This window comes from Ovis aries, chromosome 3 (genome assembly GCF_016772045.2).
Source record: "Ovis aries strain OAR_USU_Benz2616 breed Rambouillet chromosome 3, ARS-UI_Ramb_v3.0, whole genome shotgun sequence".
Lineage (NCBI taxonomy): Eukaryota > Metazoa > Chordata > Mammalia > Artiodactyla > Bovidae > Ovis > Ovis aries.
In genome coordinates this window covers 210297414-210318656 of record NC_056056.1, presented here as the reverse complement: position 1 = coordinate 210318656, position 21243 = coordinate 210297414, and the positions used below count along the sequence as shown (strand labels likewise).

The following is a 21243-nucleotide window of genomic DNA, read 5'->3' as shown; positions in this document are numbered from 1 at the left end:
CCTGGCGATGCTGCTTTAGGTTAGACTCCTAAATGGCCCAGGGTAGCTGAGTTTCTGGATTCTGTTTCCCTGACATTAACTATAATAGTAACAAAGTTCTGTCTCCAGAATTAAGGTTTTTTTGCCTTCAGTAAATCTTTCATGCAAGGAGATGGCCAGTGAATATAAAAGAACAGTTTTATATATATTATTAAATAAATATAAATACATAAAAACTTGGGACTTCCTGAACAGGTTGCAGGAACTTTATCTTTTTTCACACTTGTCAATGAATGTTAGGCTTCCCTGGTGGCTCAAATGGTAGAGTCCGCCTGCCATGCAGAAGACCTGGGTTCTATCCCTGGGTTGGAAGATCCCCTTTCTCTCCAGTATTCGTGCCTGGAGAATCTCCATGGACAGAGGAGCCTGGCGGGCTACAGTCCATAGGGTTGCAAAGAGTCAGATACGACTCAGCGACTAAGCACAGTGAATGTCACCTACTTCAAAACATCTCCTGAGGCTCCAGCGTCTATCAAACAAGAACTGTGGGTGACGGTGCTGGCTTTGGTCAGCCTGCAGGAATTGAAGCAGCTGTGATCCTGCATACACAACGGACAGGAGACAGGAGGGGCTGCAGGGCAGCCTCTGTGTTAAGAATTCTAGCTTAGGGGCTTCCCTGGTGGTCTAGTAGCTAAGAATCCACCTTGCAATGAAAGAGGCACAGGTTTAATCCCTGATCCAGGAAGAACCCACAGGCCTCTGAGCAACTAAGCCCGTGCACCACAACTACTGAGCCCGATTTCTAGAGCCTTCAAGCTACAACTACTGAGCCCACAAACAGCAACTATTGAAGCCCACATGCCTAGAGCCTGTGAGCTGCAACAAGAGAAGCGACTGCAATGGGGTCCCGCACACAACAGAGAAAGCCGCGCACAGCAAGAAAGACCCAGAGCAGACAAAAAGAGTTGAGTAAACGAACTATTGCTGTGCAGTCGGTACGCCATGGCAGACTCTTTGTGACCCCATGACCTGCAGTACGCCAGGCTTCCCTGACCTTCACCATCTCACAGCATTTGTTCAAACTCATGTCCATTAAATAAAAATTAAAAACGAGAAGGTAATCTGGATAAGTATACTTTAATAAAGAAAAATTCTAACTTAAACCCACCTTGGTTTGAGCGTATGTACCATATGACCTCAATTCTTAAAAACCACTGGGACTTGTCTTATGGGCTAGGATATGGTTTAGTTCAGTACATGGCCCACGTGCACTTGAAAATAATGCATTTGCTGCAGTTTGGGTACATTGCTCTGTAAATATCCATTCAGAGAGCTGTATTCAGCCCATTTTTCCAAGTCTATATCCTCACTGATACTTGTTCTATTAATTACTGAAAGAGCTGAAATACCACTGTGGGTCTGCGTCTTTCTTCTTTCTGTTTTGTCCATTTTTGTACCATGTATTTTGAAGCTGTTATCAGGAACACACAATCCTAAAAATAGCTGTTACATTTTCTTAATGAGTTGCCCTTTTATCAAACGAATATTATCCATATCTCTGAGAATATTCCTTATCCTAAAGCCTGCTTTGTCTACATCAGTATAGCCACTTCAGCTTTCTTTTGATCACTGTTAACACGGTGTATCTCTTTTCACCCTTTTACTTTTAACCCACCTGTTTCTTTCAGTTCAGTTCAGTTCAGTCGCTCAGTCGTGTCCGACTCTTTGCGACCCCATGAATCGCAGCACGCCAAGCCTCCCTGTCCATCACCAACTCCTGGAGTTCACTCAGACTGACACCCATCGAGTCAGTGATGCCATCCAGCCATCTCATCCTCTGTCGTCCCCTTCTCCTGCCCCCAATCCCTCCCAGCATCAGAGTCTTTCCCAATGAGTCAACTCTTCGCATCAGGTGGCCAAAGTACTGGAGTTTCAACTTTAGCATCATTCCTTCCAAAGAACACCCAGGACTGATCCCCTTTAGAATGGACTGGTTGGATCTCCTGCAGTCCAAGGGACTCTCAAGAGTCTTCTCCAACACCACAGTTCAAAAGCATCAATTCTTCAGCACTCAGCCTTCTTCACAGTCCAACTCTCACATCCACACATGACCACAGGAAAAACCATAGCCTTGACTAGACGGACCTTAGTCGGCAAAGTAATGTCTCTGCTTTTGAATATACTATCTAGGTTTATACAACACTTAAAGCATGTTTCCAGTAGACAGCATATACTTTGGTATTGCTTTTTTATCCAACTTAATAATTTCTACCTCTTATTGTGGATATTGAAGCCATTTGTACTAATGTAATTACGAATGTGGTTGGATCTAAGTCAACAGTCTTGCTGTCTTATTTTGTCCTTGTTCAGAGCAACTGTCAAGCTAACCTCATTCTTTCAGGGATTACCTGCCTGTGGTCTGATATCTGAAAACAGTATTTACTTATCTACTTAACTGCTTTCTACTTGCCGATCGCAGAAAAGCTAGGCCTGTAGCAGGTACTCCACCCCCAATCCACTGGAGACCCAGCCGAGCCTCAACTCCCATGAAATCTTGCCTCATCCTGACTGCAACACACTGATGGGAAAAGTACATAGTTAAAAGGCTTTAATCCATCAAACAATGCTCTTCAATTCTGGCCTCACAAGCACTTAAAGTTCTTCCCCATCACTGGAGCTAAGTGGTTAAGGCTGATGATCAGATACCTGCCTCTCCTTCCCATCTGACACCTCCTCCACCTTCATAAAAGCTCTTCATTTCTCACTATGGAGAACAGTATGGGAGTTCCTTAAAAGACTAAAAACAGAGCTACCATATGACCCTGCAATCCCACTCCTGGGCATATATTTGGAGAGAAACACGATCCAGAAGGATATATGTACCCCAGTGTTCATTGCAGCACAGTTCACAACAGCCAAGACCTGGAAGTATTGCCATGTCTAAATGCCATCACCTAAATACCATTGACAGAGGAAAGGATAAAGACGCGGTGGTACATATGTACAATGGAATATTCCTCAGCCATTGAACAGAATGAAATAATGCCATTTGCAGCAACATGGATGGACCCAGGGAGGGTCATACTGAGTAAAGTAAGTCAGACAGAGAAGGAGAAATATCGTATGACATCCCTCAGATGAGGAATCGAAAAAGAAATGATATAAATGAACTTACTTACAAACCAGAAAGAGACTCACAGACTCAAGAGAATGAACTTATGGTTGCCTAGGGGAAGGATAGAGGGAAGAGAGAGTTAGAGAGTTTTGCAGGGACACATACACACTGCTATATTTTAAATGGATAATGAACAAGGACCTACTGTTTAGCACAGGGAATTCTGCTCAGTGATATGTGGCAGCCTGGATGGGAGAGGGGTTTGCGAGAGAACGGATACATGTGTATGCATGGCTGAATCCCTTCGCTGTTCACCTGAAACTATCACTACTTTGTTAATGGCTATACCCCCAACAAAAGTGAAAAGTTTAAAAGATAAATAAGTGAATAAATATTCTTCATTCCAGCCACCCTCAGCTTCTTGGAAGCCCCTGTAGGACAATGCTTTTCCCCACTTCCTGCCTTGATTCCTGCCAGTGTCCCCGCTCAGGGTGCCCATCCCCTCCCCTACACTCATTTCACATCAAGTCATTATTCAAACCTCAGCTCTGTCCTTGCATCTTCCAGGAGGCCTCCCCTGACTGACTGTTCCTTGCAGAGTCCCCTGCACACGCTCACCAAGCATCTGGAACCATCCATGAGGTTATCTTTTCTTCAGGTTAACTGCAAGTTTCTTGTGGCCAGGATGCTTCAGCACCTCTACCTGGACGGTTCCTGCCTCAGGTCTGGAGTTTGCTAAAGCACTGAGTCCTCTGAACGTCAAAGGAACAGATGAGTGAGCAGGTCACAGCCCCCACAGGAGGGCGGTCCTGCTGATTGAGCTCGGGTGTAGGCTCCTGGACTCTGTGTCCCAGCATCAGCCATCCAGGGTGACACCCCAGGCCACACCCTCAGCTATCTGCCTTCTTCCCAAGGCCTCTCTCTGAGCAGGACACGTTAAAAAGAAAAAAGACTAGGACAACCCCTCTCCTCTATCCCCCCATGACCAAGGAGGAGCCTGACTCCCAGACACACTGCCCAACAGGGATGCTCCGAAGCCTGGAATCCAGCCACTCGGGGAGCCTGGCCTCCCCCTGCTTCAAGTTCAGAGCCCACTAGCTGTTTATGTTTCCAACTCAGCCCAGGGGCGTCGGCCCTTTCATTCAAGCCATGGACAGACAGGGACATGTTCTGCTAGACTTGCAGGCGCATAAACAAGCTGCCAGGCTGAACTCCGAGGGGTGGGCCCCAGCACCACACTCCCGGGCCTCTAAACTCCTTCTATCCCTTTCCAGGAATACCTCCAGCAGACCCAGATGGGGGTGCCTTGTCAGCGGGTCTGGAAGATGTCACTAGGAGTGAACGGAGCTGGCAGAGCCAGGCAAGGAAAGGAGGTGGAAGGAAAAGGGCTAAAGAAAATCCAAGAATTATTGGGGGAGAAACAAAGATAGTTCATGGGGACCACGGAGGCAGAGGGGACTCAACACAGCTGTGAAGCTTGGAGATAAAAAACTTAGGGGGCTTTTGGATTCTGTGGGAAAAGGCTAGGGTGGGATGATTTGAGAGAATAGCATTGAAACATGTATATTATCATATGTGAAATAGATCACAGTCCATCTTCACTGCATGAGACGGGGGCTCAGGGCTGGTGCACTGGGATAACCCTGAGGGATGGAATGGGAGAGAGGTGGGAGGGGGGGTTCAGGATGGGGGAACACATGTACACCCATGGCTGATTCATGTCAATGTATAGCAAAACCACCACAATATTGTAAAGTAATTAGCCTCCAATTAAAATTAATTAATTGATTTTTAAAAAAACTTACAGGGGATAGGGGAGGACAGAAGAGACCACCTCAGGGGAACCAGATGTCAAATTTCAAACAGAAGGTAAACAGACTTGGCTGGGCATACCTGCCAACCAAAAAAGGAAGAAAGAGAAGAAAGGAGAGCAAGAGGGACCTCAGTGTTGAGAATCACCCTTGTATAGTCTATCTCCTTCCTCCAATACCACACTTCCTGCCGAGAGCATCTGTACCCACCTAGAATCGCACCCATTTCCTCTTGCGCATCCCTGGGACGCCGGGGATTAAAGGCCAACACCAAGGAGGGGGTAAAGAGACTTCTGATCTCCGGGACCTGGGGCGGGCACACTCCCAGCCCCTTCCCTCAGGGAAGCCCGCTTGGCATCTCATCCATCCTCGTGCACACTGGTCCAGCCAGGTGGCTTCCTGGAAATTATCATCACCTTTCACAGACGGTATCTCCCTGCCTCTCTGCCCTGTGGGGCATCTATCACGCACTGTCGACCTGGAGGGGACCACACTTGGTTTATGTTCCTGGATGTGCAGATAAGAGCCCTGGTTACCATGGAGAGCACTGAAGGCAGCATCCCATGGCAACAGGGCAGAGGGGCCCTTCCAGGCCTTTATACACACACGCACACAGGCACCAACCCACCAGGACAATTGAACCATTTGGAGCAGCGGGCCCCCAGCTGGGCCTCCAGGGCCTTCCCGAGAGTCCCCTGGCCCTCATGCCAGGTCCCCTGCCATGCAGCTGCCACCTGCCCTCCAGGCCAGCAGCCCTCGAGATGCCAGGCAAACTTTTCCACTCAGCCAGGCTTCTTAAGTGCCCCTGATAGACACCATGTGTCCCAACAGGAAAACACATACTCATCAACTCTACAAAATGCTCCAGATGTGATCAAAGCCAGAGAGGCAAAAGAAACCAGAGATGGGTTGTTTGGAAGAGAGAGGTTGAGGGAGAGAAGCAAGGAATCCAGGGACATAGGCGAGGGGGTGCCCCTGGGTAGGGGCAAGTCTGATGGGTGGAGACTAGAATTGGGGTCCAAACTCCTGGGTTCCAACCCCAAAGTTGACTTGGCCCCTGGGGAAACCCCTGCCCCCAGACCAGCTTCAAGCTTGAGATGCTACCCTATCTGGCCTAGAAAGTTGGCCCCCAAAGGGACATTATGGATCACCTATCACAGCTCCCTTGTTAGGTGAGGAAGGTGGCAGGTAATCAGCCTGCCGAGAGCATCATCATCACGCTTCAAGCACACATTCTTTCCTTTGGGATAAAGCCCCAAATCTTCAAATGGCCCATGACTAGACAGAGCTCTGGGTCATCTTCAGCCACGTGGTACCAGCGAAAACACATCCTTTCTGGAATCAGACAGGCCTGGGTTTGAGTCTCAGATGGGCTGACTTGCGGCTTTGGGACCTTCCCGCACCTGGTCCCTGCTGCACCCCAGCCTGGCCCTGCCAAAAGTCTCCCCACGGCAGACATAATGCCAGGCACCCCAGGCCCCCCTCTGCCTGCTGTGGGCAGTGTGTCCTGTAGGGAACAGAACCGATTCCAGGGCCAGACTTAAAGTTCAAACCTCACCTCTTCCTTACTCACTAGCCCCGTGACAGCGGATGGCTTAACAACCTCTGCATCACAACTTCTCATCTATAAACTGAAGCTAACAGTACATCTCAGGGGGGTGATATGAGCTGGCAAGTGCACGGGGCTTAAACGGTGCCAGCAGGCAGGAAGCACCATGCACTGTGAGCTGCCAACGCTACTCTGCTCATCTCTGCCTGGCTCACTCATGAATGCATCAGACCTCTGTGTAAATGTCACCTCCTCAGCTGGCCATCTCCAACAAGGCTGGACTGCCCTATAATTGTACCCCCGTTACACTCTATTACACTTCCCTAGTGCAACCCAGGTCACACTCATAATTAACACTACATTCTCAGGATAAATTGGGAGAGTGTGACGTATACACATTACTCCATAAAATTAGATCAATAACAAGGACCTCTACTTGTGTAGAGCATAAGGAACTCTACTCAGTATCTTGTTATAAACTATAATATTAATAGAAAAAGAATTATATGTATGTATGTATAACTGAATCACTATGCTCTATATCTGAAACTAACAATACTGTTAATCAACTATACTTAGATAAAAAAATTTTTAAATAAACTATACATGATCTGTCTTTTCCTGTTAGATCATAAATTCCATGAGACCAGACAAGGGTGAACCACAGGCCCATGTATTCCTGAGATGGTCCTGGCTTATACCTGTTGTCTCAGTGGAGCAGGTACACTGGCATTCAGAAAATATTGACTCCTTTCCCCTTAAGAAAGGGTATAGTTATCAGAAACATGGGGACTTGCGCTCAGCCACGTGACTGCTTTGGCCAGTGAAGCACTATCAAATGTGATGTCAGCAGTGCTTTAAAAGAGATGTCATCGTTTCCCTTCCTTTCCTTGTGCCCTTGTGACTCCACATGAGAGGAACATGCTCAGGCACCTTCTGATCCACTGAGAGCATGCAGACCTGTGGAGACCTGATCACAGTCTGAAGCCTGGAGCCCAGCCCAGCCAACCCTCAGCCTGAAGCAGACATTTTCCATTCAACCTATACACACTTAAGCAAGAGAAATAAATGACTGCTGTTGTAAGCTGTTGATTTGGGGATGGTTTGTTATGCAGCAGTATTCTGACAGTAGCTGACTAGTACACTCAGCCACTATTAATAACGCTCCCTTTCACTCTCAAGAGTGTCCTAGGTTAGATGGTAAATTATCTAATCACCCACAGTCAGTTCACATCTATCTTTTTCATCACATTAGCACCTAAAACAATAATCACAAATAAACATAGCAATGATGCCCAATAAATTTGTTCAGTGTCTCAGCTGTGTCTGACTCTTTGTGACTCCACAAACTGCAGCACGCCAGGCTGCCCTGTCCTTAAACATCTCCCAGAGTTTGCTCAAACTCATGTCCATTGAGTCACTGATGCCATTTAACCGTCTCATCCTCTGTTGCCCACTTATCCTCCTGACCTCAATCTTTCCCAGCATCAGGGTCTTTTCCAGGGAGTCAGCTCTTCGCATCAGGTGGCCAAAGTATTGGAGCTTCAGCTTCAGCATTAGTCTTTCCAATGAATATTCAGGGTTTATTTACCTTTAGGATTGCCTGGCTTGATCTCCTTGCAGTCCCAGAGACTCTCAAGTTTTCTCCAGCACCACAGAATGGAAGTGAATTATTTATTCTCTTAAATCTCTTTCTCCAAACACGGAGTCTTCTTTCCAACTGGATGGTGAAAGGTCTGAGCTAGGGGACTCTACTATTTCTTTCATGATATGCTGGCTGCCGGATCATCAGAGGGTTTAACCTCACCCCCAGAGTTAAACCTTCAGAGAGGGACTAGGATAGCCACAGGGGGTGTGGTCCCCCAGGATTAGACAGAAAGGGGGAACAGACCAGACCAGGAGGTGAGCATGGAGAATGAGCAGCTTGCCTGCCTACCCAAAGTCTGAGGATTAGGCCACATGTCAACCTAACGAAATAGCCATTTTGTTAGAACTAAGAACAGCTGGAAACTAAGCCACTGCCCCTACCCTCCTCCAGACTAGAATTCCAAATAAAAAGTTCAAAATCCCAGTCCTCCAATCTCTTCTCTGTCTCTCCTGATTGTGTTCAGCCAACATGGATTTTATGAAAGGAACCGATGGGGCCAAGGCAACAGCCCTGAATTCTGAGCCCTCGAGCAGGGATTCCTAAGGCCCTGAGAGGGGCTGGGTGATGCAGGCTGAGGGTCACAACTTCTCCACAATGGAGTCAGCCACTTGGCCAGGGCACACAGCCACCGCTGGCAGTTACCCAGTGACCTGTATCTTTGGCTTTGCCGTTCTTTAGTCACTAAGCTGTGTCTGACTCTGCATAGCCCACCAGGCTCCTTTGTCCATGAGATTTCCCAGGCAGTAATACTGGAGTGGGTTGCCATTTCCTTCTCCAAGGGATCTTCCCAGCCCAGGGCTCAAACTCACATCTCCTGCAACACCTTTGGCTACCTTGTGATAACCGCAAGGAGGTACTGGAGGACAGCAGTCTGCCAGGCAGGGATCTTGAAGCTTTTTGTTTTGTTTCTGTCTGTGACTTCCAGACCCACAAAATGCTGTAGCTTTCCATTCCTAAAAACAGAGGCTTGTGCCTGTGCGAAGCATCTGGGCATGGCCAGCTGATTAAATGGAACGATCTTGCGGTCGCGGCTGTAACGTGTGTTCCGAGGGTGTTGTTCAGTGTGTCAAGCTGCTTTCTGGTTAAGTTGGTCACAAACACATGTGGTGTGGGTGGAGAGCATCACTCAGGGGAGTGTCCTTAGTGGGAATGGGGAGCTCAGGGTTTCCACAGACGTGTGCTGAAACGGCAGCTCCAGGGATCAAACAGTTGGGTGTTGTCCATGGTGACGTATCCCCCGGCCAGTCCCCTCCTTCCTTCCAGGGCAAGATCAGCCCTCTCCAATCCACCTGAGGCCCTTGCCTCCCACAGACAGATGGTACCTGTCATCACAGCCTAGAGGGTTTGTGAAGAAGATGCAAAGATTCCTCTCTCCATCTCAGCAAGAGGAAGTGCATCAGGTCCAAAGGGCTGAATAATTTCCCCTAAAGTTTCCCAAGGGAGAGTGACTGAAAAACTGGATCCCAACAGGTCCATTCCCACCTTACGGCAAGAAGTGCTCAAGTCTTGAACCCTCGCAAGCCCTGTTGTGCCCCCGGCCTAAATCCTAGACAAACCACTCGGTAGCATCTTCTTTTGTTGCCTTTCATCACGACCCCTCTCTCTAGGCTTTCTTCCCCCTATACCACCCCAGGTATCTCCCCCAACCACCTCCCATGGCTCCAGGGCTCTCTTCTCAGCTGTCATCAACCTCAGCCCATTCTTGAGCCTCTCCTTCAGCCATTATCTCTGGACCAAGACTGCATCAGTCTAAATCTGGTAAATCCTCAACCTTATTTCCTCTTTCTTTCAAATCTCTACTTTCTGCTTAAAACTCACATGTCCCATAAATCTCATTTTTTTTTCTTGTTGGCCACACTAAAGCTAGTTATGAACCCCTTCAGAAGCTTTGGCCCACCCCTTGGCCACTACCTGGCCCCCAGCCCCTCTGCGGACAGCTCTATGCATGGGTTCCCAGTTGGGTACCACTTTACCTTGATGGCTTCCATCAGATTTACTGTGAATACCTGGGGTTCCATCACTATACTGCAAGCTTCCTGCTTTGACATCACACCCAGGTCAAAGCTCAGCATCAAGTATGCCCTTGATGCAGGGATCCACTCCTGTGTCAATAGACGCTGAGTTCTAAGAAAAGTCTCTGATGGTCTGGATTTCTTGTGACCTCCCAAAGCAAGCAAGAAGAACAAAATACAACTCTTCACAGCAAAGGCACCTGCCTTATCACACTGACTCTGGTCCCATCCTGGAAACACCATTTCACTCACTAGGAAACACCAAGAAGACATTTCCATGGCAACAGCAGAGCCTCCCTAAATCCCACAGCAACCAGGAGGCAGATTCCTGGGCAGGTTGCCTAAGAGGCTTACCTGGTGCCTAAGGCTGCCTGCTCGGGGGTCAGGTTACTACACCTGCAATGGAGACAGAGCAGCAAGCAGGAGTCGGGAAGGAACCTACTCCACTGGCAAAAGCAAGAGGTGCCAATTGACAACCTGATGACATGGAAGAAGTTAGGGGGAAAAAGACTATGAAAAGTATAAATGAGAAACCAAAACCATAGCATGCTGGGATCTCCTACAAACCGCTCTGGCAAGTGACACATCACTCCTGCTCAAACAGGGATGTTGATGAGGTTGGCCCATCACAGACCAGGGAGTGACCAGGTCAGTGAGCCCCTCTCCCCTCCCCAGACCACACCAGGTGTCCCTCAGAGGTTGCTGACTGGAAGGATTAATTTGAGGAATCTGGAAGCCCAGATCGCCCAACATCTGGCTGGATGGAGCCCTGGGTCACCTTCATCCATGTGGTACAAGGGCAAGCACATAATTTCTGGAATCAGACAGGTCTGAACCAAAGGTGGGCTGGCTTGTGGCTTCAGGAAGCTCCTATCTCCTGAGTTCAGGGTCTCCCTCTGGAACATGAAGTAAGAACAGCTGTTTGGGAGGGTTCCTGGACGTACAGAGCGCACCATGCAAACTTCACAATCCCAGTGCACTGATTTGCAATTTTTAAAAAATCGTCTTATGATTATACAATGTTTGTCAAGACTCTTGAGCTTGAACTGTATCAAATTCTTGAACCCTCGCAAGCCCTGTTGCGCCACTGGCCTAAATCCTAGACAAACCACAGACGTGTGCTGAAACGGCAGCTCCAGGGATCAAACACTTGGGTGTTGTCCATGGTGAGATAGTATAATTTTTCCCGAGGGAGCAGATAAATAACAGATTTACTTAACCAGACCTATGCCCCTCACCACGCTATTTGCACAACTATATTGTAAGCCTCACCATATTACTGTCAGGCATTTAGGACAGGTCTTTTGATCCTCATTTCATAGCTGAGGACATGGAGGCTCAAGAGTGGCTTGTCCAAATATTATATCACCTGCTGTGAAGGCTGGAGCCAAGCTGAGTTCTTCTCATCATTAACCCACTGCTCTCGGTCCAGAGGAACATCCCTAGACAGGTGCCTCAGGGTCTGATAAACACATGGACAGTCACTACCCATCTCATAATTTAGTAAAGACTCCGCTCCCTCTCCACTTCTTCCTAGAGCAGGAACTCTTTGTGTAGGTCTTTCTTCATACCAGCTGCCCTGCCCCATCTCTGATCACGTTACCCTTCCTTCTCTGAAACAGCTCTAGCCTGGCTGGGTTTTCTTTAGGCAGGATTACCTGACTTGCACACATGAGGTTTGCCATGACTTGGTAAATCCCTAAGTGATGTGATCCTAAAATACTTTCTGAAGTTTTTTCATGGGTCTGTGGGTGCTGTCACACATCAAAGGATGTTTCTAGAAAGTCAGAGTCACCACTGAAAATCTTTGCCCAAGGCACAGCTGACAGCCCTGAGCACCCCATCACACCCCATCACAGATGACTTACTTGGGGGCCAGCTTTCCCCCAGGATCTTTTCTATATAATGTTTTTCTACAGTCTCAACAGTTACTTTTGTTGTTGTTGTTGTTGTTGTTGTTTATTTTTTAAATTTTAAAATCTTTAATTCTTACATGCGTTCCCAAACATGAACCCCCCTCCCACCTCCCTCCCCATAACATTGAAAATGTTCTCTATCCATCTGTCCCTAGATTTCCCAGAAAAGCCGATTGAACATCTACAAGCTTTGAGATATGACTTTGAGCTTAAGCTCCTTGAGGATGGGGTCATGCTTAATTCATCTCCACTCTGCCAGCAGCGATGCCTGACACACCATCACCGCGAATGCGTGTTGGCTTAGCTACACCAGGTTAAGTCTGGGGCAGGAGGGCCCTGCTTTGCCTGCCAGGACAGTGGGTCTTGAAGAGGGCTACAATGATGATTAAACTGCTTGAAGAGCCCATGCCACAGGAGGGCACAGAGCAAGGCCAGGTGTGTTTTGCTTGCAGGAAAGAAGGCGTGAGAATTATCAGGAACACAAGAACTACTTTCAGATATTTAAAGGCTGGCCTTCTCAATAGAAGGGCTTCCCTAGAGGCTCAGTGGTAAAGAATCCACCTGCAATGCAGGATACTCAGGTTCGATCCCCCGGTGGGGAAGATCTCGTGGAGAAGGAAATGGCAAACCACTCCAACATTCTTGCTGGGGAAATCCCTTGAACAGAGGAGCCTGGTGGGCTACAGTCCATGGGGTCACAAAGAGTCAGATACGACTGAGCGACTGAACGATAACAACCACCAGAACCCAACAGGGAGAAGCTCTTTTTCCATGGAGCTCCAGGGGGCAGAACTGAACTTAAACGGGGGAAATTGGCAAAGTTCTTGCCCTGGCTCCATGACCTTCGAGTGGCTAGAAATGTCTAGCAGACAAATATGCTGCCCCCGAGGCCAGGCACTTCCTACTATAGGAAAAATAATGCAGGGCGTTTGCTCGATCAGTGTGCTGGGAGTGGAAACCTTCCATCCCCTATCCCACGTCCGGGCATGGAGGTCAGCCAACCTCTAAGCTCCACCCACCTCTGTGACATCATGGTTTAGTCCTGGGGTTCCAGATAAATGAGAATTTACTGCACACAAGGGCCAAGGAGACAGGAATCCTATAGCTTGTCATAAATTTTCAGGCAAATACCAGCTTCTCTCCTTCTCGGGAAGTAGGACCTGACAAGAGGGGGTCAGGGAGGCAGGGAGCTAGTGAACTGGATGCTCACCCCCACCCACCTCTGGCCATGCAACCCTAGGAGGCCATGGGGAGATCATGCCACCTCCTGGTGCAGTGGAAGCCACCAAGTACTGGTACTCCAGGAAGGAAGATTCAGTTTGATCTAAAACAGGAGCCACCAGCTAGGGAAGGCCGGGAGGCCACCCGTGCAGGAGCAGAACGGCCTCAGGGTGCAGTTGGGGGCACCTCTTTCAACTCCTGATCCACTGACAGCCCCAGGCTGGCTCCTCCTCTCTGGAGGGTTCATAACATCTGGGGAGGAAGAGGGGGAGAGAAAGGAGAAGGGGGACAGGCCTCTTTCCCAGCTGCATCTCATAAGCAGCCTGACTTATCTCGCTGTCTATAAAATGGACCAGAATACAACAGCACAGAACATCATTACCCATGTTTCTGCTGCAACCAGCTACTGCCTGCTCTTCTCTGTCAACTATGCTCCTACACCCTCAGAGGAAAAAGAAAAGTCTTCTTCAGACCCATGAAATATGATCCCTTTTCAGCCTGCAAAGTGTTTCCTGGCTCAGTCCAATACTTCAAGGCTGAGACCCACAGAAAACAAGCGGCTGGCCTCACATCACCTCTCCTTGGTTTCCTCTGCTGGGTCCAGCTTCATCTCCTCTAACCCTGGATGCTCTGCTCACTTACAGGGACAGAGCCAAGGACATGGGCCAGGCTTGGCATAGAATCCAGGCAGGTAAGTGAGATCTGCAAGTCAAGTTCTTGACCTGATCACTCCCGATCGACAGTCAGGAAGGACCTGGCTCTGGGCAGCACTGTGATTTCTGGCCGACAATACCAGGCTCAACAAGTCCATATTTGGGGCAGCCGAGGCTGACAATGAAGACACATTCGAGATCATTAACCCTTTAACTTCAGGCCTTCAGAAGCAATGTTTCTAATTCAAGTGCCACCTCTTACAGAAAGTCCCCCCTTACTCTGCTAGTAGCAACTACTCTCCAACCATTGTCCCGTCCAATCACGTTCATACTTATATTACAATCATTAAAAGTCTTCACTCCATCCTGCCTCACACATGTCTGGCTCCCTATGTGACTGCTAGATCTTTAAGGACACAAACCGCACCCTATTCCTCGCCATGCCTCCCTGCGTTGAGGGCACACAGACTTGTTCACTGTGAGCATCAGTAAATGTTGATTGCATTGAGCTGAACTGCCTGCATGAATCCCAGCAAAGATCAAGAAGAAGAAGGCAGCAGGCTCAGGAAATAATTCATCATGGGTTGATCAACGTTTTCTTTTCTCCTCTCCAGTCCCTCCCCCGAACCAGTTGTGGCCGGTTCTCCCTGAGTCTGACCTGCTCAGAAGCCTAAGAAAGAACGTGGCTTCCTCTGTCTCTCTCCTCTGGGCGGGGGGTGGGGGGGCATAGGGGGGCAGGATGTGGGTGTGTTTCAGGAGGATGGAAGAAGGGCTCAGAGACAGAGGGGGTGGCTCAACCTTCTAGAGGTTGTTCTGAGGAATTCTGACAAGGATCAGGGCCTCTGCCCTGTAACAGGAGGTGTGTGCGTGCTCAGTCACCTCAGACGTGTCCGACTCTTTGCAACCCCATGGACTATAGCCAACCAGGCTCCTCTGTCCAAGGGATTCTCCAGGCAAGAATCCTGGAGTGGGCTGCTGAGCCTTCCTCCGGGGGACCTTCCTGACCCAGGGACTGAACCTGCATCTCTTACGTCTTCTGCATTGGCAGGTGGGTTCTCTACCACTAGTGCCACTTGGGAAGCCCTTGTAATAGCAGAAGGGAAAGCCAATTCCTGAGATGCTGGTTCTAGATGGGCTCTCCACGGGCAGGGCTGGAGCGGGCTGAGAGTCTGGGACAGAAGAGATGGGTAGACAGGTGGGGGCACAGTGCCACTCTTGCTGTCCACAGATGCTACCCAAAGGCTCCTGATATCACTGAGGTCTTAGGAAGAGGGACTGAGGAAGCAGGACATTGCTAAGAGGGCGCCAGACCCGCCACAGGGATAGGTGCTACTCCCCGCCCCAGCCGTGAAATGTCATCCCCAGAAGAGGAGGGAACAAGGAAGAGCCATTCACCCCTCTCCAGACGGTGGCCCCAAGTTGGCACAGTGGACACTGCCTATATACGATGCCCTTGGTGCATCCCCCAAGGTCATCAGCTACTCACCCTGAGGTGAGTGAACTTCTGGTCCCCTCTCCTCCATATGCCATTGAAGTTAACTTGCAGCAGATGCTTTCAAATACAGTTTTGTATATCAGCTTCAGTTAGTAGCTAAATCTAACTCAGATGTTTGAAGCCTATTGTTTTGTCTCATCCACAGCAAAACCTCCCAGCTAAGAAAAGCAGCCTGTGAGTGCATATTCATTTTCATGAAAAGACAAGGCTGGCTAATATGGGATCAGAACTATACACATCACCAAGGCCTGGGCTCCTGGCTACCCCAAGGAATAAAAGCCATTCCCCTCCTGGGACATCAGGGCATGAACCTTGGGTGCTGAAAGCAGAAATCTACTCCTCTACCTGTGAGGATGCTCGTATGGCCCCAAGAGACTAGTAGAGCCACCTCCCTCCTGCCGGGACAGCATTTCCTCCACTGGCTCCATCACAAACTTTGTTTCTGCCTGGACACCAGTGCCACGGGCTGGGAGTTCCCAGAAGAGTCTACTGTGAGGGAGCGGGGGTCCCTTCTGGATCCCTCCCTGGGGAACTTCCCAGGCAGCACGTACACACACACATACATGCACATACACACAAATACATGCACACACACGCACACACACGCCTGCACACACACACATATGCACATACACATGCACCCATAAACACACACACTTACGTGCACATGTCTGTGCACATACACATATACACAAGTGAGCACACATACACACTTATGCACACACATGTGAGCACACACAAACACACACACTCTGCTCAGGCCTGTAGGCCCTGAGGTTTCTAGAACGCAGGTAGGACCTAGGGTGCAGGGTCTGGCTGGGCTGGGACGCCCATTAGCACCCTCGCCATGCAGTCCGCTGGACCCAGGTACCCACAGCAGGAGGGAGGGGCTCACGGTGCAGGAAAGGGCATCTTGTCTCCCCTCTGCCCAATTTCCACCCCTGGGAAAGGAGCTTCGAACCCCACATCTCCAGCTTAGGCTTGAAGGGCTGTGGACAGGTGAGGATAGCTGGTCCCAGGGCTTTCTTTACACGCAAACAGACGTCCCAGACCTGCTGGGCTCTCAGCAGCTCTGCGCTTTTGAATGTCCCAAACCACAGGCACGGGGGGAGGAATGGAGCTCAGTGTTGACAACGAGAAGCCAGGGGCCCGAGAGAACAGGCAGGAAAGACCCTGCTGGCCTTTGCAAGAGTCACCTCCAACTTGGACAGGACACCCCTGCTTCAGCACAGAACACATGGGTGCAGTTACCGTGTGAGCCTGCAGGGGGCACAGTTCACAGGCGTGCGCTGCAATGGAAGCACAGGGTCTGAGCAGCCTCCGACTGGATCCTGCGGACCACTAGGTCTCCAGAGGTGGAAGCAAGAAGGATGAAGAACAAGTAGCAAAAGAGAGAAACGGTGCTGAAGACACACTCCCAGGAGCTGGTGTCAGACCGGGGACTAGGACGCGGGAGAGGGAAGACGATGGGGAGAAGGATGGAGGCGACGTGGACACAGGAGTTTGGGTGGAGCCAGCAGGGTGCAGGAGCTGTTCCCACGGCCTCCACCCCAGTTTCCTCTCCATGAGCCCCCAAGGGGCACGCTCATGGCATCCCTGTCTCCACGACCCACCCCCAAGGCCTCTGTCCCTTCTCTCTCTCTCCCCTCTTCTCTCTCCACGGTCACCTCTTCTCTCTCCAGCAGAGCGAATTCCTCACCCCCATTGGATAGACAACAGTCCCTCTACTCCTGCCCCCCACCACACACACTACCATTCCCTTCCCTCCAGCCAGTATCTGAGAGATGCTCCAGGCTCCAGGCATATCCAAGCTGCTGGCATCCTGCAGGGGTTGCAAGAGCCTCCGGCTCCCAGATCTGAGCAGCAAGTGGACACTGTGACACGTGGTAGAAACTCTGATTGAAGTGGACACTGGGACCCACAGTGGACACTTAGCTTTGGGACCCATAGCTCTGGGCTCTGCGTCCTTGGAAACCACCAGGGCCCAGAGCAGGGCTTTGCACCAAAGGCAACTCTTCCCCTGCAAGTGAGGCCTCTTTGGTGGCTGACATGGGGTGCACCCTGGAGCTGCTGTCACCCACTTAGCTGGCAGCTGGTCACCTGAAGTTTCCAGGGAAAAGACGAGGCTCTCCAGTAGGGAGAATTTTTATTTTCTGGAATCATATTTTTAACAAATGAGTTGGAGAAAACGGCGACAGTGTGGGTGGCCACTGGCGAGGCCGAGAGGAAGATCAAAGGCTGCCAGGCATGGAGGAAGCGGCCCGGAGAACAATCCAGGCGGCCGCGCCTCACAAAAGCAGCCAGGGGACGGGAGGCGCTGGGTGAGGGGCCACGGTCACCCGCATCCGTGGCCCGGCTCCCCAACCCCAGTGCCTCGGCTAACAGCCTTCAGCTGGAGCAAACACCTGCCATCAAGAGACGTCCAGCTGAGCTCCCAGTTCCCCAGGAGGGCTGTCCCCTCTCTGTGTGAGAGATGGGCCTGCCCAAACTCTGACTCCCAGCCTGCTGTCTTCTTCCAAGAAGGAGCTGGACTCGCTCCCACTGGACCTGGTCCTTCTGGCGGCCACCCCTCTCGAGGTCCCAGCCCAGGGCAAGTGGCCAGGAACACTCTCTGAGTTTGCCGGCTGATGAATTAGCTCATGAGAATGAGCCACGAGTGACTGAGTGGCAGCGAGTCTTCTATGTCAGGCGCGGGGCTGAGGGTCCCCATCATTTCCAAATGAGTGTGCTGGACCAAATTTCCCCACAGAGCCCTCAGCTCAGCCTCCCAGTTTAGAGCCACCAGGATGCCCTGACTATTCATTGGAAGGACTGAGGCTGAAGCTGAAGCTCTAATACTTTGGCCACCTGATGTAAAGAGCCGACTCATTGGAAAAGACCCTGATGCTGGGAAAGAGTGAAGGCAGGAAGAGAAGGGGACGACAGAGGATGGGATGGTCGGATGGCATCACTGACTCAACGGACATGAGTTTGAGCAATGTCTCAAACTCATTGTCCCAGTGTCTCATTATCTCAGTGTCTCTCGCTCTGGGAGATGATGAAGGACAGGGAAGCCCTGCATGTTGCAGTCCACGGGGTCGCAAAGAGTCAGGCACGACTGAGAGACAACAGGATGCCAAAGACCAAAGAAGGGTTATGACTTGCCCAGAGAAACAAGCGCCCCTTAGTGGCTGGGCCTAGACAAGACCCCCATCTCCGGAGTCTCAGCTCAGTGCTCCCCCATTGCAGAGGGTGGCCCAGTAACACTCCACCTGATAAAGACTTGGAGTTCTAACAGCCCTCAACCATTTGAGACTCATCAGACCTATCGAATTCTAGAAAGTTCTTTCAGAAAGCTTATCACCTCTGTTCTGTACAAGCTGCGCAAATTCCCAAGGCAATTGGGCAGCACTTTGGGGGCAGCATTAAAAGGGTGGGATTTGGAATCCAGTCTCTCCTCCCTTCCATTCATTCTGGGTAAGCCATAAAAAGTCCACATATCCTCTCAGACCAGGGAGTTTATTCTTTATATGATTTGTCAGGTCTCCCCTCCTCTTGTTCAGCACTGTGGCTTCTGGGGCATGACCTAAGGATCTGCTGCACCTAGATCCTTCTTGAGGCAAATCGGAGGGATGGTAATAAAAGAAGAACTCTACACACCCTTCTCCCCCAAGAGCAGAAAGGGGGAGACCACAGTGCTGATGACCCCAAGATGCAAGTCACGGGACATCTGTCTGTATTATCTGCTGCCTCACAGCCACCACTGCCCTCCCTCACCCAGGAGCTTGTTCTGGACCTGTAAGACACAGAGCAGTTGGGGGAGGTAGTCTAGAATAGCCCTCTGCTTGGCCAATAGACCTCCAGGGGCCAAGAAAGTCTGCGGAAATCTTTCGGGTCCTCCCGAGGGTCCCCTCCCCCATCTTACCTGATGAGGTCAATGGGTTGAAACTTATAAAACACCCCGTAGCGCGCCCATTCTTGATACAGCAGCTAAACAAGAAAAACAGGGAACCAGGTTAGAGGTGAAGTGGGCAGCTAGTCACCTTTTTTATCCAGCTTAGCAAGTCAAAATTAGACACTTGCCAAGGCATGGTGGCACTAGTGGTAAAGAACCCGCCTGCCAATGCAGGAGACGTAAGTGATGCGGGTTCAGTCTCTGGGTCGGGAAGATCCCCTGGAGGAGGGCATGGCAACCCACTCCAATATTCTTGCCTAGAGAATCCCATGGACAGAGGAACCTGGCGGGATACAGTCCATGAGGTCACACAGAGTCGGACATGATAGAAGCAACTTAGCATGCATACATGCATATAGTACAGGGAACTCTACTCAACACTCTGTAATGACCTAGATGGGAAAAGAGTCTAAAAAAGAGTGGACATATGTTTATGTATAACTGATTCACTTTGCCGTATACCTGAAACTAACACAACATTGCAAATCAACTATACTCGGATCAAAATTAATTTTAAAACAATGTAATTATTGATAAAGTGAAGTCACTCAGTCGTGTCTGACTCTTTGTGACCCCATGGACTGTAGCCTACCAGGCTTCTCCATCCATGGCATTTTCCAGGCAAGAATACTGGAGTAGGTTGCCATTTCCTTCTCCACGGGGTCTTCCTGACCCAGGGACTGAACCCAGGTCTCCCGCGTTGCAGGCAGACGCTTTAACCTCTGAGCCACCAGGGAATGTAAAAAAGGACAGCAAGAGAAGGGCTCTCTGAGGAGGTGACATTTGGGTTGAGACCTAGGAGGTGGGGGTGTGTTTCAACTAGGAGAACACGCCTTCTGTGCAAAGGCCTTGAGGAAAGTGATGTGACGTGTCCTCACAGGAAGGCCAGGCTGAGCAAGGGGAGAGTCTTGGGAGATAATGCTATTTCACATTCCTAGTCTTCTACATTGCATCTTCTCACACGTCACACAGAACTCATGCAGTTCTAGCAAGACGTGACTCTAACCAGGTATTCTGGAGAGATGGCTGAACATGAGCCCTATAGCAAAGACACCATACTAAAACTGAAATAAGAATTGGCATTCCTACTTGGTAGGTATAGACTTTTTGTCACAATGTCCTCCAACAACTTCAGAAAAAGAATCAGAAATTGCATGGGCTCTGATGGTGGAAACTGCATCCGTAGTCCCACCTTCTACAGAGCAGGACACCCCAACACAAAGGGGGCGACACGGTGCCCGGTGGGCAGGCGAAGATCTGAATCTATGAAGCCTGATGCTTTGTTCCAGGCAAGCGGCTCCAAACCTGATCATACCGTTATTACTGTATCTCTTCCTCATTGTCATCCTGGTGCCTCTACTGCCCTGGGGTTTTATTCCCTCTCCCCAGTACCAATGCTGGGCTCACTAGCACCTGGCTGTCGCAGTGACATCACTGGGGGCCCACAGGGAGGCCAGCCTGCGTCAAGAGATATGAGCAATGCCTCCCGGGAGAGTGGTGGGACGTCAGTGCTCCCTCTGAGGCCCTGACCTCCAGGGCACATTCCTCTCCAAGTCACGAAGTCCAACCCTTAAACCTGTCTGCAGTGCCCTGAAGGGGAAAACTGAAAATGCTCCAGGAAGCCAGTGTGGCCTGCTTGGCTCAGGTCCAAACTGAGAGCCAGGTTCCCAGGCCTTGCCCCTGGTTGGCTCCCGGACCTGCTGGACGAAATCTCCAAGTCCTTTCTCAAGGCTGCATCCATCACTGGCGGATACAGAGGAGACTGAGCCAAGAGAGCTGCCCATGCCCCATGGAGATGTGCCGGACAGACACAGCAGAGGACATCAGCACGCAGACCCCGCCGGAGCAGGAGGTCCAAGCTTCAAACCTGGGAGGGAGGTGATGTGACAGTGATACCTGAATGCTCACAT

The 21243-nt window shown here is 50.2% G+C and overlaps 1 protein-coding gene across 1 annotated transcript in view; it reads right to left on the bottom strand.

The window, feature by feature from the left end:
• ANO2 (anoctamin 2) overlaps nucleotides 1–21243 on the bottom strand; it is a 342394-nt gene that overhangs the window by 208819 nt on the left and 112332 nt on the right. The window contains exon 10 of the mRNA XM_042247625.1: nucleotides 19304–19368. Within this exon, the coding sequence (XP_042103559.1) occupies nucleotides 19304–19368 (65 nt within the window). The remainder of the gene's footprint in view (nucleotides 1–19303; nucleotides 19369–21243) is intronic.